This window comes from Sturnus vulgaris, chromosome 6 (genome assembly GCF_052056855.1).
Source record: "Sturnus vulgaris isolate bStuVul1 chromosome 6, bStuVul1.hap1, whole genome shotgun sequence".
NCBI classification, from domain to species: Eukaryota; Metazoa; Chordata; class Aves; order Passeriformes; family Sturnidae; genus Sturnus; species Sturnus vulgaris.
In genome coordinates, this window is record NC_142248.1 from 8,175,489 (window position 1) to 8,191,068 (window position 15,580).

General features: G+C 44.1%; 1 protein-coding gene across 8 annotated transcripts in view; it reads left to right on the plus strand.

Annotated features, from left to right (window-relative positions):
* The window catches only part of TSPAN18 (tetraspanin 18), a 132,605-nt gene that overhangs the window by 96,382 nt on the left and 20,643 nt on the right, over nucleotides 1-15,580 (plus strand). For 7 of the 8 annotated variants that reach the window (XM_088166820.1, XM_088166819.1, XM_014881869.2 and 4 more), the window contains 3 exons: nucleotides 7,877-7,966; nucleotides 13,516-13,607; nucleotides 14,354-14,548. In XM_088166820.1, the coding sequence (XP_088022946.1) occupies nucleotides 13,545-13,607; nucleotides 14,354-14,548 (258 nt within the window). In that variant the 5' untranslated portion in view covers nucleotides 7,877-7,966; nucleotides 13,516-13,544. Of the gene's footprint in view, nucleotides 1-7,876; nucleotides 7,967-13,515; nucleotides 13,608-14,353; nucleotides 14,549-15,580 lie in introns of those variants that run through there. The other variant, XM_014881870.2, reaches the window with a different exon arrangement.

The following is a 15,580-nucleotide window of genomic DNA, read 5'->3' on the forward strand; positions in this document are numbered from 1 at the left end:
TATGTGTATGTATGATTGATGGTGCTCCAGGTTTTGCCCCAGGCTATACCCAGGCCTCTTGCAAGGGATGCTGGCAGTGAAGTTTCCAGTGCTGCTCTAATGTGCTATTTAGATTACAATAGAGCTAAAAACCTACTTCACAATCAGAGACACAATCCTTTCCCCCCAAAGCTCACAGACCTTAAAACAAAGACTGCCTGGGGAGACTCTCTGGCACTGTATTAAATATCCTTGAAGAGAAAAGGTTTCTTACAATTGTGGCCTTCCTAATAGGCACCGTGGGTAGTATCAACACAAAGATATCTGTATTACATGGTTTGACCTACTTTAACCTTAGCCAGTCTCCTGGAGATTTAGAAAATATCTGTTCCATACAAAGGTCTTGGCTTTCAGGCAAAGTAGAAGTGGTTTGTTTAGAGTCCCAGCTTTGTGAGAGGAGATGTTATACTTTTTGTGGGTGAAAGTCACCCCACTGAGGCTGTCTGAAAGCCTCTGGATCCATGTCATCAGCACGTAAGCTGGTGATTTTGTTTGCAAAAATAAATTACTCCCCGAGTCTCTCCACTTAAGACTTCTACAGATGCACTGTGCTCAGGGAATAGGGATATTTTGGGAAAGAGGGTATACTGTTCATAGTGTTTCCTTTAGGGGAAAAAGGGCACGGTCTTTTAACTTTTAGCTGTTGTGGAATGCTTGATCAAATCTCATTGAAAACTAGAATCCAAATTTTGCAGGTTTTTACATCCTTTAATTCCCCCTCCCCTGCCCCTCCTTGGAGAAGTTTAAGTCTGTCAGCAATATAAGTGGGATTTACATCAACCTCTGAGCAGTTAAGTGCTAAGAAGATTTCCATAAGGGTGTTTGGTTCCCCTCCCACATGTGGAAGGATGAGTTTGTGGAGGGGGGAGTGTCATAGGTGGTGATGGAAGCGAGATTCCCCATACTGGCACCTCAGCAACGTGAAGCTCCTGCCTCCTCAGGTCTCCCCAACATCTGTTCCCCTTCTTGCCCGGTTTTCCTGCAGCGTGCAAGCTCCAGACCCAGAGTGGGGTGTGCAGCCGTGTGTCAGGGGCTGTGTGCCCCACGCTGTGCTGGTGGCAGCAGGATGGCTCCTTCCCCAGAGCTGCACACAGGGCTGTCCGTGCCGCCTCCCAAACGCAGCCGAGGAAGTTTAATTAGGCTTTTTTTTTAAAATTTATTTCTTAATTTCTGCCAGAGCTGAAGCTGCCTGCCTGGGCTGAAGGGCTGCCAGGCTCCCTGTGTGTGATGCTGGGAGAGGTGTCTGTGTTGCTATGGCACTGGAGGTGTCTCCAAACCCCACTGCTCTGGCAGCTGAGCCGGCTCCCAGCAGCATGTCCTAATTGCGGCTGTGCAGCAACAAAACAAATATTCGGAGATTTCCATAAAGGCTGTAATCAAAGGAGCATCCCTTGCTTTTTAATATGTGCTGAATGGGTTCATTTGTAAGCTTATTACGACTTCAGAGAGAGAAGCTATTAGGATGATCATTAGCTGCCTGTACAAATAACAAGGAAAACCGTGGCATGTTCCAGAATAACCTCCTTTTAAAGGTCTGCACTTTCAAATGCATTAACAATAACCAGCTATGCTATCTTTCATGTTTCCCATGCCATGAGTAAGGACAAAAGAGACAGGAGAAGGGGACAGTGAACTGCGTGCTTTCAAAATAAGTTCAGATGGAGAGAAAAATGAGGTGTTAAGAGAACGGCAAACTCACTAGCATGACATTGTGTGTATTGATGCAGTATCTGTTATCCATTGGGAAAGCAAAAGCAGCTGGGAGCCAGCCGTGGAGTCTTGGCTCATATCTCACTCAGTCCCTCTACTCCTGTCATCTAGGTATGAATTGTGCTTGGGGTCTTTTGTCTGCCTGGAACCTGATGGTTGCTGGAGCACTTAGATTATATGTCTTACAGAGGAAGAGAGAACATTTAGGAACACGTGTGCCAAGATTATGGGATTTATTAACTCTCATTTATTTTCCCGTAGAACATCTGAAGCCCTCTTGTGGGCTGTGGCCACGGTTCTCTCTCTTAATCTGAAATCAAAAATATGTGTAGCAAAAGATGTTGAATGGTTGGGTGTTCATACCTTAATTGGGACAGGTGTGGTTTAGATCAGTCACATTTACCTTTCAAACCACATTAGCTGTGATTTTATGTGTTAGAGTAAGTTAAAGGTGCTGATTACAGTGAAACTCAGTTTAGATTTGCACATGAAATATTTATGAGATGTGTATCAGTTTGACTATAAGCAGGGTAACTTAGACTTCAGGTCTGCCTCTCTTCCCTAGGCCACTTCTCATGTCTTTTGCTGCATTCATTTTTTCCTGCACATATCACACCTATAGCTTGTGAAATGTATGTATTTCCTATAAAATCCTCATGTGTTTAGAATCCATAACACTTTGGGCTATATTATTATTCTTCTCGTTAAAAACATTTAACAGATGACCAGAAATAAGTAAAATAATGCCACTTCTCAGATTTCCAGGAATACTATTTTCTGGGTTATTTAGTATTACTGAGATCCCTCATTTAAGATCTGCTTTTCTTACAGGCTCCTTTTCCTAATTTTTGCTTTTCTAGACTGACTAAAGTGACTGTTATGTTTTTATATCTGTGCAGGCTGTTACCTTGAGCAGAGAATTTGATAGTTGTCTGGGGTTTGAGGGGGTTCTGTCTGGGTTTGGTTTGGGGGGGTTGTTTGTTTGTTTATGTCTTTTTGGTTGTTGTTGTTTCGTTTGGTTTTTTTTAAACAACAGTTAATGTATTCAAAGTTCTGTTTGGGATTTCTTTTTAAAAAGGAATTGAAGTTATTACTTCCCCAATTAAATGATCCTAAATAGTGGATTAGCTTTTCCACACCTCTGCCTTATGAGGAAACACCGAGAATAAACACACCACAAAGAAGTTAACCTATTGATCTGCAACTCCATTCTGTGTTAGAACAGATGATACAAGCAGAGATTTCAAATCCCCTTGCCCATGGCCCCTTGCCTCTGCCTCTGCTCAGACAGTCATGTTTTGCTTTTTCTTGCTAAGGACATCAACATCATCATCTTTTTGGTAGGAAAAAGAAGCCCTGTGGCTTATAGTAATCCCTTTTGAGTAGCATCCTTATTTTCAAATAATTTTTCTCCTCTGCTTTGTTTCCCTGAAGCCTGCAAAGTATCAGGAAAATTCTTAAAATATTGAAAATCATGGTTTGAGGAGGACAAGGTTGCCACAGCAACTGACCAGTGTTCCTGAGATTTATTCCTGCATCTCTCAAAACCATCACGAATGCCACAAACTGCTGAGGCACTTGCTGCAAACAAAGCAGGGCTAGAGGAAAAGAGAACAGAAAAGAGCACTGAGCAGCCAGTTGTTGTAAAGGTGAGAAGTGTCAGGCTCAGGGAAAAAGTGGCAGGCATTTAGACTTCGTGTTAAATCCCCTCAGCGTCTGGAATGCCGTGCAGGCGTATGGAGTGTTTGAACACGAGACAGTGCCTGACATGACAGTGGATAATGTCACTTGGCTTCTGCTGCAACTCCGTGATCCACTCGGGAGGGTGACATTTATTCCGTCCAGAAGGGAAATACTTTCAGATATAGGAGGCCAAAGTTAGCTGCTGCCTCCCTTTTGGCTTGCTAAACAACAGTTTTCTGGGACAGGAGATGCCTGACAAAGTGCTACTTGTCAGCCAGAAGTGATCAGCTTTTTCATGGGTTTGGGACTGGTCTCAGTATGGACTAGTGAGCAGAGAGCTGTGTTGGGGGTCAGGAGGCTTAGCACCTCCATTCTCCTTTTAGCCCTGGTTTTCCCATCTAATAAACAAAACTAATGTTATATTATCAGAGCATATAATCTCTGGGTCATCTGTTTAGGAAGGCAGACAGTCGGTACCATATGGTTCCATTGTACTGCAGTTAATACAAGGGAAAATACACCTGTGAGCTATCTGAGGGCTGCTTTTTAAAGGAACAGAACTTAAAAAGAATTGCAGGCTATCAGATGTTTAGGTTCTGTGTGCAGGATCTTCTTTTCTGCGAACAGCTGGTGCCTGTGTGTGAGAAGCTGTACGAAGGAGCCAGATGTGATTACCTATGGAACTTTCCTTGGGAAGGGGCCAAAGTGAGCGAGCAGTTCATGTTTCCAGCAGTGCAGTGTGCACATTTGCACGAGCTGAAACAGAGTGGTCTGTGGCCTGGAGCCATGCTGGCACTTCAGACACATAATCTAGCACTTTTCAAAACATTACAGCATTTAGAATTGGTTTTGCTCTGGGACTTCTGAATTTCCATTCTGAATGTCTGTGCACGTGTGGGAGATTTTACCTCCATATGATCTCATGTATTCTATGAATACATTGTGCAAAGTTGCAAATATAAAACAGAGGGTAAGAGTTGTATTGGTAGTTTTGTAACAAAGCTGGTGTCATTTATTTGAAAATTTAGGGGGTTCAGTCCAGCCCTCTTTTTCCTCCTGTGTGAAAATGATGTGCTCTCTCATTTTGGTGGCAGAAATGTGTTCTTGTTAAAAGCAATCAGGATGAGATGGGACCCAGTTGCTCTGCTTGTGTAGGAAACTTAGGGTGGTTTTGGAGGCAGCTCTGATTCATTTAAACACTGTCACAAGCCTCATATGCTTTTAGTGTTATAGAAGCCAATCAGGCTAGTGTTTGAAGGTATAAGATGCCCCTAAGGGCTTTGCTCACTCAACTGTACTGAGGAATTAAATGCTCTGAGGCAGTGCAACAGCCTCGTTCACTCCGGTGTTTCGAGGCAGTCATCGCTGGTAAATGGGCCCATGTTACAGTGACATTAGCATTTTAATGCAACTAAAGAGGAGGTAGATTGACTGTAATTTAGTATCCAGTTGCATGGCCTTGTGCAGGTCCCCTCATTGCTGCTCCACAGGGGCCGATTACAGCTACACAGTGCGCTTTGGGATCTAATTGGATTTACATGCACTAATGTAGTTGTGTCATAGCAACGATTCTGCTGCACAAGTGCTATGAAATTCCAGAACAATTAGTTATTTATGCAAGAGCAATACTTACAGGATAACACATGGGGCTGACAGCTTGTGCCAAGGTCCAATTCTAAATCAAGAAGTGTTTCACCTTTTTTTCTGAAGCCACTGAAATTATTCTGATCCGGCTTCCATAGAGATGTTTCTCCTCACCCTTCACGGTGAAAGCACTGGCTTGACGTGGAGACCCAGCAGGACCTGACTTCTGTCTTCAGCTTCTCCTTTCTTGGAGCATATGGGCTGGCATGGGTTTAAGTGTCTCTTGACCCTGCAAATGTGATGAGTGCAGGGGACTGGCAGTAGCTGGAAGCCCTTTTGAAACACAACAGTTTTAAGGGGTTCATCTGGTGGCCCTTCCTGTTCTAGCCAACAGGCTGGACTTGTCACAAAGACAGTCCTTGTTTCACTTTGTCTGCTTCAACCCCTCTCTGTCCCATCCCTCTTTGCTCTGGAGCTCCAGCTGTCTTCCTTGCAGTGTGATACCAGCAGGAGGCACAGGTTTAGCTGCTTTTCCTCCATCAAAGCCGGCCCCTCAACGGGCTGCAGTGTGAATGTGACGAGAAGCCAATGCTCGTAGAGTTGATGTGGTGGCTGTGGACAATGCACCAGCCACAGCTGGCCAGCCCAAGGATGAGGCTTAGCCTCAGCTGTGGCTCCAGCTCCCACTGTGTTTCCCCAGAGACTGTAATTAAAGGCAGCAGCTTGCTGGAGTCACAATTAGGCATGGTGGGTTTGCACTTTGTGCAGTTCTCCCTGATGACAAAATCGTAGCTATTAACCAAAGAGAATCTGTTTGGCAAGGACTTCTTCCCCTTTAAGGCGACAGAGTCAGGTGGAACACTGCTGCTGTTTGGCACTAAATGCAGTCTTTCATCTCTTCTGACACAGTACCTGCTGGTACCTACTGAAGCATTTAAACTCTTCTTCTCTGGGGTGCTGTAATTTCTTTAAAATATTGTGACTTATGATGGATAAAAAAAATAAAATTCCTCTCCCACGCAGACCTCTGAGGGCTTGTAGGAATGTAATTATATGCACACACAGTAGGAGCAGGAATCCTATCATTCTGGTTATTTTCTTAATGATAGGTTTATATAGCACAGTGTCATCTCTGCTTTAAAGTTAGAACCATCTTCTCTTGCCAGCATCCATCCCAAGACAGTGGCATCACAGCACAGGACAACTGGAGAAATTGTCTCTCAATCACACTTGCAAAACACAGGATGAAGTGTCCCTCCACACTACAGAAACAGATCTAAAGGTGGGCACTGGCTCTGAGTGCCAAACAGGGGCTCCCTTGTCCCAGATGTGCACTCTCTTCACACTGAACTGCTGCAGCCGTCTCCCAGGCAGTCACACAGCACTCTGAACTCTGACACTGGTGGGAAAGCTGTGCTCATCTGGAGCAGCCCTTGTGTCCAGCATTGTAAAGCAGGGCAGTTCAGCCACTGCTCTTCTGCATGTCACAGCACAGACAGGTGAATTGGCAAGAGATGTTTGTACCCTCCAGATTTCAAAGGGGAAACCATCCCTGTTCTTCTTCCAGAGATGTAGGTTTACAGTGACAGAGGAAGGACGTTAAATGTGAGGGATTAATGCAAAACACAAGGCCTATGAATATTCATTGTATGTTTTATATTGTAATAGTTTCAGCCACCTTGAAACTCCTTGTACACTTCCTGCCAACAACAAATGATAGACTTTTACTCACAGAAGTCTTAATGGCAGGCAATTTTCAAAGGCACGTTTACAAATGTTTGTGGGAAACAGATGTTAATTGCCCCTACTCCAGAAATCATGATGAAATGCTGGCAGTGAGAAGGCAGGGAGAGACCCAGGTGACTTATCTGGTGCCTCTCAGGGAAGCAGCAGCTCCAGCAAAGCTGTGAGTATGCCAAAACCATTTCTGAAGGATGAGTGAGCGAGCTGCAGTGCTGAGCCCTGCATATGTGAGTATTGGACTCTTATGGCATGGGGTGCTCCTTGAAGGGTTAAAGCCTGCCCCTTCTCCACAGGCCCTGCAATATGGGGTTGGGGCTGTGCCAGAAAAAGCAATCTAGGAGTGGGTGCCCTGAGAAAGCAAGAGTCAAACATGTGTGCCTTGCACATTAGTCTGTAGTATCACTTCACCTTCGCCTAGTCAAAGGCTGTCATTAGCATTGTGTGGGCAGAAATTAAAACTTACTGAGAAATTGTGATGGTTACCTTGAGGACAGTGGCAGTCTGCACCTAAATCCCTTTGCCTGCATGCATTTATCCAATGCTTCTGGATGGACAGGGCTGTGGCTTTGCCGTCCCTCTCTGTTGCTGCTTCCCAGGCAGTGACAACCAGGCAGAGGGAGAGGAAATAGTTTGCTCAGCTTGTTGTGACAGCTGGCTGGAAGAACGAGGGATAGCACCCAGCATTTCACGCTGCTACTCCTAATGGCTGGGCTTCCCAAAGATTCATTCCATCTCCCTTCCTGCCTTTTCCATTTTCCCAGTAAATGGGCTGTAAAGTCACAGCAGATTAAAGTTTGTCTAAACCTCCATAAAATATTGAAGGTGCAGCTGGTATTAATCTAGTCCTCTTGTGGTATGAAGTGCATGTGTAATGGGACTATAGATTTACGTGTGGTCTGTGGGCATTTAAAACACCCCAAAGATTGTTAAAGCGATTCTGAGGCATTGAATCCCTCACCAGGTATTAAAAGCTCTTCATTAGTGCTAATGTACACTAAATTAAGGTGGCAATTAGACTGAGCACGTACATCAGGATGGCATGTTTTAATAAGTTGTGTATTTAACATGATTGCATTTTATTGACTTCTGCAGTAATTACGTATTTTTTCTCTTGCAGGATAAGCTTGGATAGAAGGAGATACATGGGACACACAGACAATTAAACACTGGAAGAGACACTGTGCTTCAAGTCCCAAGATTAGTAAAGGTGAGTGCTGTTAATGGCTTGCTCTTTCTATACACCAGGTATTTTCTGTGTGTCTCTGTTGGGGCAGCTTAAGGGTAGCTATGGTGTGCTGGAGGTGGTAAGAAATACACAACTCATCTGCCACTGTGTCACCAGAAAAGTACTGCAGAAAGTCATCCTTCCTTATGGAACTCCTTATGAAACTGCCCCTAATCTCTGTTGTATCTAGAGGAGCAGACTGTGCAAAAATAATGCTCTTGAGAGGATTTTCTGGAAGGCCCTTCCTGTTAGATGTGTTCTCTTAGGAAATCCCTTTACACTTTGGTGTAAACTTTAATACCGCTTGCAGGTAGTGGGAACACAAATCCTCTTATGGGAAGGTGTACTTGGGAAGGAAGGCATGCTGAGCTGAGTCTGCAGCCCAGAGGATGCATTTCTGGGGAGAGGACACAATGGAGCAATGCCAAGTGGTGGTGATCCTTTGCCACTGGTGAAGCTTAGGGCTTCAGGCATGTTTCCAGTGACATCTTATCTGGGACAGCCTCTAGAAATCAATACTCTTACTTGAAAGAGAATCTAGTCCACCTTTTCCAATGCCTTTAAAGGCTACCTGGCACTGTTCTGGTGAACTTCAAACACATCTTCTGCTTTTACTTGGTACATTGTGTATGGCTATGAAAATAGGTGTGAGTTTGCATCTCACCCTGCTGAAGCCACAGGCTAATATTTTGTAGGAAGTACTGCAGAACTGGCTCTTATGTTTTAGAGGAAGCAACAGTTCAGCATCAGTTCAGTGGACAAGTTCTTTGTGCATCTTGCAGCAGAGATATGTATATGTTGAAAGAAGATATATGTGGATCATGTGATAGAAGAGCAGTGGCTGAAAAAGTGATTTGCATGAGGGCAAGAGGACCTGCAGCCATCTCTCCCAATCTCAGTTATTCTGTGTTTTCTATCAAGTATTTGTGATGGGTAGACTGTGATGAGCAATCATTCAATCTATTTGAATTTCTACACTGAAACACAAATTGTCTGCAGTGCCCTGTTAGGGATGGGCAAGGAAAATGGTTCACACATTTATTGTCAGTAGAGGGTAGGAGTGATAAAATACAGAAGATGTGAGGATTGAGACTGGTGAAGATAAGGTGCTCCTGGCAGTTCTGACAGACTGGCACATCCATGAGATGCTCTTGTCATTTGCCACCAGGTAACAGACACACCTTGGGCAGCTGTTTTGAAAAGTCTTTTTACCAAGGAGAGTCATCAAACACTGGAAGAGGTGTCCAGGGAGACTGGGGAATCTTGGTCCTTGGAGATATTCAAAACTTTATTAATGTGACCCTAGGCAGCATGCTCTGACTTTGAAGTTGGATCAGATTTGGAATTGGCCCAGGTTGGAGGCAGTAGGTGCTTGTACTTAGTGACATCCAGAGGTCCTGTCCAACCTAAGTTTTTCAATTATTCCTTCATCAAAGCAAATGTGAAGAAGCAATCTAAGTGAATCCATGGATTTCAATGAAGTGTTAAAGGGATATGGGGGTTGAGGGAAATGTTAGTGGCAGCAAAGAGAAAATTGGAGGCCTTTTGGAGGGGTGTGGTTGGGCAGCTGCCTTTAGAAATGTGAAGGTCAAGGCAGCTGCAAGGCATGCAAAGCAAATGACAGAAGGAAGTGGCTGGAGAACAAAAAAATGCATTGCCTTAAAAAACTAGACTCTATTCCTAACTGATTACAGCAGCTGGGCTGTGTTTCCTGGCTACACTGCAGGAGACTTTTAGCCTCCTCATCCCTTTGCAAGATAAAATTCATAGGGGATATAGGGGAGAGAGAAATGTAGAATAATGTGCCTAAGAAAAAGCTGAACATTTATAGCTACACTTCAGACAAAAACAAATGCATTTCATATGTCTCACAGGTCTGAGATGGGACAAGCCAGGGAGAGCATCTGTCAGCCTCTGTCTTCTGCAGTTCTGACTGTCAATGTTTGCTTAGCATTAAATGTCTCCTGCAGAGAAGAACTTAATCTCTCACAGATTTGGGGCCTGGAGGAGGGGAGTGAAGGTATTTTTAAAAGGTAGATTAAGACATATGCATTCAGTTTTTATCACATTTGTATCAGTGTGTAGTAGGAGTAACTGAGATAATTTGCTCTTTGTGCATATGGCTTAAAAAGAAAAGTAGAAGGAAGGCCCATCTGTGTGGGTCAGGGCTGTCCTTTAATGTCAGTTATTTTAGCCATGAAGCCTGTCATCAGGGACTCCAGGTACCTCCAGCTAATTAGCAAGACAGTAGTTGGCACAAATGCATTCATAATTACATTATTTGTAAGTCATATTGTTTGCATTTTGCTCACATTGTTTGTAAACAGCTTTACTTACATACTCTTCAAAGTCCACTTACACCACTGCAAATATGAACTAGATGGTGTTATATGCTAGAGTGCCCAAGCTGTGACACCAAATAGTTTTCAGTGCCTCACAAGAGATCAGATCTTGCTTTTGGTTGATTTGCCCTGTTTGAATCAGTGCAATAGCAGGATCCAAACGGTGGCCCTGCATGAGCTGTTTGGAAATCTGGGTACCCAGCAGGACCTGTAAAGTGTGTGTTGTGCTGATATGTGTGGTCTCTCCAAATTGTACACACCACCAGTGCAGCAGTTGCTCAGAGCTGCTGTTTCTCAGATCAGTTCAGTGAGTTGGCATTTTTTGGAAGCTTGCATTGAGTTCTTCTGATGTGGAAACTCTGATATGGTTTGTTCTTGGCTTTACCATCCCAGACCTCACATTATTGGCCCTGAGTTCCATTTGCACATCCTGAGTGGAAGAAGTTTGGAATCTGAAAGCCCCAGTGGGTGTGGTCATGACCTGAAGCACAGCACGATGAGTACGGCTGCACTCAGTTATTGCTTTGCTGTGTGAAGTGTCCTGGGTTTAAGAAATACAAATTTGAGCCCAGTACCACTGCTGAGGACAATTTCTTGCCCAAGCAAAGAAGAAGGGAGCCCTTGTTTGTCAAAGCTCAGTGTGCATGTGTTTGTGTTCTCCCAGGTTATTGTGACTGACTGGTTCTTCCAGACTGAAGTTTCCAGGATTTGATTGCTCTATGGATTTACAATGTCCCTTCCCTATTTATGCCTGGAAAAGATTTTAGCATACTGAGTGGATGGGCAGGCAGGAGAGATGCCTAGAATCATAGCCTATGTTTGTCTTTGAAAATAAAAGTAGACCTGTATTCAGCTCGCTCACCTTACAGAGGAAGCAGTCCCAGACATGGAAAGGAAAGTAAGGCAAAAATGTGATTTATCAACACTACAAAGCAGCAAGGCAGTGTTAGGCTTAGGAGCTGCTGCTTCTTGGACCACAGGCATCGTTTTCCATGTGGGTAACTGTAGTGGGGTGTGTGTATTATGTATAGTGTCACAACAAGGCTAAAGTGTTTTGGGTTTTGTTACTTTTTTTTTTTTTTACGATGTCTACTATAATATGGATCACACAGGTGAGTGCTCAAGGCAGCAGGACTTTGAAATTTCTGAGATACCTTTAAGACTTTGGCTAATATACTAAGATTTAGCCATTCATTGTTTCATTGGAGCACGAATTTTTAGTGTGGTCATGGGAACATCTAGGTGACACTAACTGTGTCTGTCTTGAAATCCCAGTACCCTATTGATTTGTCTGTATTTTCATATCCCTCTCTAGTGTCCAAGCCACGTGTTAGTGGAGCTGAATGCTCACCTTTCCTATGAAACTGAAGAATTCCCTGCCCAGCTCCTTAGCCTTCTGGACTTAAAGATCCATTTTCTCTGTCAAATTTGCAGACATGGATTAAACATTTCCTGCAGGCCCACATCAGAGCTCTGTGCCCTACACCATCTCCTGCAGCCACTGTCTTGTCTTGGAATTTTTCTGGGCACAACAATTATGTGTCAGGGTTATAAGAAAATAAACTTTGTAAAGAAAACATATTGCCCCGGTTCTCGGGTTTAGAATCAGGTTTGTGTTTCTCCAGAAGCAAGCTGGATCTTCTCAGGATTCCTCAGGCAAAGAGGGTTCCTTGGGCAGCACCCAGCCAGCAGAGGCACGCTGCTGTCCTGCCCCAGGTACAGGCAGCTGCAGAGGGAAAGCAGTGATTGTCCACGGGAGCTTCTGTGTCACACCAGTTGTGTCTCAGCCTGTTTTGTCACAAAGAAGGAATTGATTTGACTTTAAATCAAGCAAAAGCAGTATACCAAACACACATTGTGTAACAAAAATCTGGCTCTTACCTCAGGCAGCCCCGTGCTGGGAGCTCTGCCTGCCATGGGTTTTCTCAGCTCTCTGGCTAAAGCAGGGCAGTTCCTATGGTCACAGAGGAAAGCACTTCATGAGGCTCTACAGCACTCACAGATCTTGTGGTTTAACAAAAACAATGGAGTGAAAGGCAGTTTTGTTTCTGGCCTGGTGAAAATCTTGGGTAATTTCAGTTTTTTCTTTTAAGTGAATTAAATGGTCTTTGCTAACATAACATTAGATACACGTCTGTTAGGGAATGGCATTTGCAGTGGAGAGAGGGAATGAGATGCATTAAGAAGCATGTGGGCTTTGGGAAGGCAAACCTGTGCCTGTGTGTTTGCAAATGTACAGCTCCATCTGTGCACAGTGCCACGACTGCGTCGTTTCAGTGGAAGTTTTACGATTTCATGTATTTATTTGTCTGCCCCTCTAGGGGACTTGGTGATATACTAGCATATTTGGACACATAGTCACTTCATTAAACAGGAAGCAGGAACTTTCCTCCAGCATAGCCTCACCTGGTTAGGATTTATTGCTGCTCTTCCAATAGGAGCCCTGGCCAAGCAGTTTGTTGTCTAACTTTTTCCTTCCTCAAAAGCTTTCCCACATTGATCCATGGGCTCATGCAGAAGACATGTGCAGGGTGGGGTGTAGAGCAGCAGGATTTCACTGGCACAGGAGCATTTCACACTGCATGGCAAGCAGGTGTTGTGCCCCAGGCTGAGTAACCATGTGAGGACATCCTCCTTGGGCCCTGCCATTGGGCATTGCTGTCATTCCAAGCCCAAATGTCTACAAGTTTCCCTGAAGCTGCTGTCCATGTTTGTGTGGCATTCATTCTGTAGGGGAAGCCTGTATGAAGAGAGCTGTCCCAAATGCTTTTTGTGTGTCTTCTAACTGGGCACAGCTTGTTCTGGCTCCTGTTCCTATATAACCTTTTCTCAGCGAGAAATAGAGTGATTCTTAGACTTGACAAGCTTTAAGGAGTGGGAAAAAAAAATTTCTTCGTGTGCAGAGGGATATTTTTTCCCTAGTATCTCACTCTACAAGTGAAGCTAAACCTTTCCTCTCCTGCAACCTTCCCCTTCACTTCTGTGCTGGCCTCCAGACCTTAAAGAACGCAAAGGGACCAAGCAGCAATCATTATCTCTTACTAGCCTGTGTTCCCTGTTCAGGTAAGAAAAGAGCTCTTCTGTATAATGAACTCCACAGGGTCTTGGAGGAAATACAAACAGATTGGAGATAGGATTGCCTCATTCCAATAAAAATGAGCCTGCTAAGAAAGTGTTGCTGTTTTGCAGGAGGAATTGGACAAAGGACCCTGAAGACCATGGAGGGAGACTGTCTGAGCTGCATGAAATACCTGATGTTTCTTTTCAATTTCTTTATATTTGTAAGTATTTGGAATTCACTTTCTTTTCTGGATCCTTCTGTTTCCAGCAGCCTGCTGTTGCCCAGCAGGACAGGCTATAGTGTGGTAAAGTTGCCACAATACAGAATATCCTCTCTGCTTTGCACTAGCAATCACAGAGCATTTTGCAGCATCCAAAGATGCTCAGACATTCAGCAAGGCAGCACAGCAGTCACTGTTGTCTGAGTTATTGCTGTCCTTGACAGGGAGTAAACCACAGGGAAAGCTGGAACTAATGGTGCACATGATTCATCCTTGAACGGCAGGAGAAATTGTTTTCTGCTCCTGGGTGCCCTGCTGGGGTTTTCACTCAGAAGCAGTCCTTTTCCTACCACATGTGGAGCCATGCTTAGCTGTTTGTGTTTTTGAAAGGAAGGGTGGGAGTGCCCAGCCACCCAGACCTCTATGGCAGGTGTGGTTCACGTGAGCCCCTTTACTGGGCTGTCCTCTACAGCAGATCAAGATGTGTTTCAGCTGTACAGAGGGAGTAAACAGTTGGTAGAATGATGTGTCAAGAAAGAAAGAAAGGTGCTTTTGCTGCAAATGATTCATTTATTGAGGAAGAGATACTAAGAGAAGCACGTCAGGAGGCACAGTGTGCCTTGGAGAAACACAAATTCTTCAAATTAACATCTTTGATGAAAAGATAGCAATGAATCCAGTTTTTCTGCAGCAGTTGTTTTATGCTGACCTGTCTCCCTCTCTCCCCTGTCCTTGTGCTGTGACAGCTGGGAGGAGCATGCCTGCTGGGACTCGGGATCTGGGTCATTGTGGATCCCACAGGTTTTCGGGAGATAGTGGCTGCCAACCCTCTGCTCTTCACGGGAGCCTACATCATGCTGGCCATGGGAGCAATGCTCTTCCTGCTGGGCTTCCTGGGCTGCTGTGGTGCCATCCGTGAGAACAAATGCCTCCTGCTGTTTGTAAGTGCCCTTGCAATTTCTCTTGGCCTCTTGGTGCTTCCCGTAGGGCTGACTGGATGGATGATGCTGGGATAAGCACAGGAATGGGTGTTTGTGGTTGTAGCCATTATTCCTTCTGATGATAAGTAGGCTTAGGATACTTTTACACACTGCTAGAAATACAGATAATTTGCTTTTTCACCTATATAGGTTTGAGTCCAGCCTGGGAGTGTATTTTGAGCTTTTTAATCTTTCATTCTAATTGACACCATTCGGTTGTTTGGTCTTTTTCTACATTTATAAAGTGACCAAAAATAGTCCTTTCTTAGTCAAAACCAACTGTTCCACTTGTAGATTCATCCCTTTGGGGGTTCACAACAAAGGAGGGAACACTGGAGCACAGCCCCTGTGCAAGGGAGGCCCCCCATGCCAGCAGAAATGCATCACAGCAGCCATTGCTGTCATTGATGCTCTCAACAGCTGGGCACTCCCTGATACAGCCTATTCTGCTCCTAAAATTAACCACATTTGGACAAATTTTCCCCTGAATGACAGGATTAAATTTCAGCCCATGGTGGTCATCAGTAATTACAAAGAGCTAAAATAAGTCACTTTTGCCCTTGCCCCCCACTCCTCCCAAGTTCTGATCCTGAAGGATTTCCAGCTATTATCTACTACTGGAAGGCATTGCCCATTATATTTTTCTTTTTCTCGCTCTCTTTTTTCTTTTTTTTTTTTTTTTTTTTTTTTTTTTTTTTTTTTTTTTTTTTTTTTGTGAAATGTGATCTTTTGTTTCTCCCAGTGGGTCTGGGTTTATTGTGGGTTTTGGTTTGCTTTTTTTTTTCTTTTTTTTTTTTAATCTCAATTTACTGTATTTTGTTAGGATTGTATCTTGCACAGCTGCTTCATGGTTCAAAAAAGGCTTGTCTCTAAACAGGACAGGAAAGTCCTCTTTCTTGAATGCAAGCCCATCTTTTCCTAGAGATGAGTGTGACTTTACTGAGATAAATTCTCTCTGGCCCTGGGCTCCCCTATGCCTTGAGTTCATAGCCT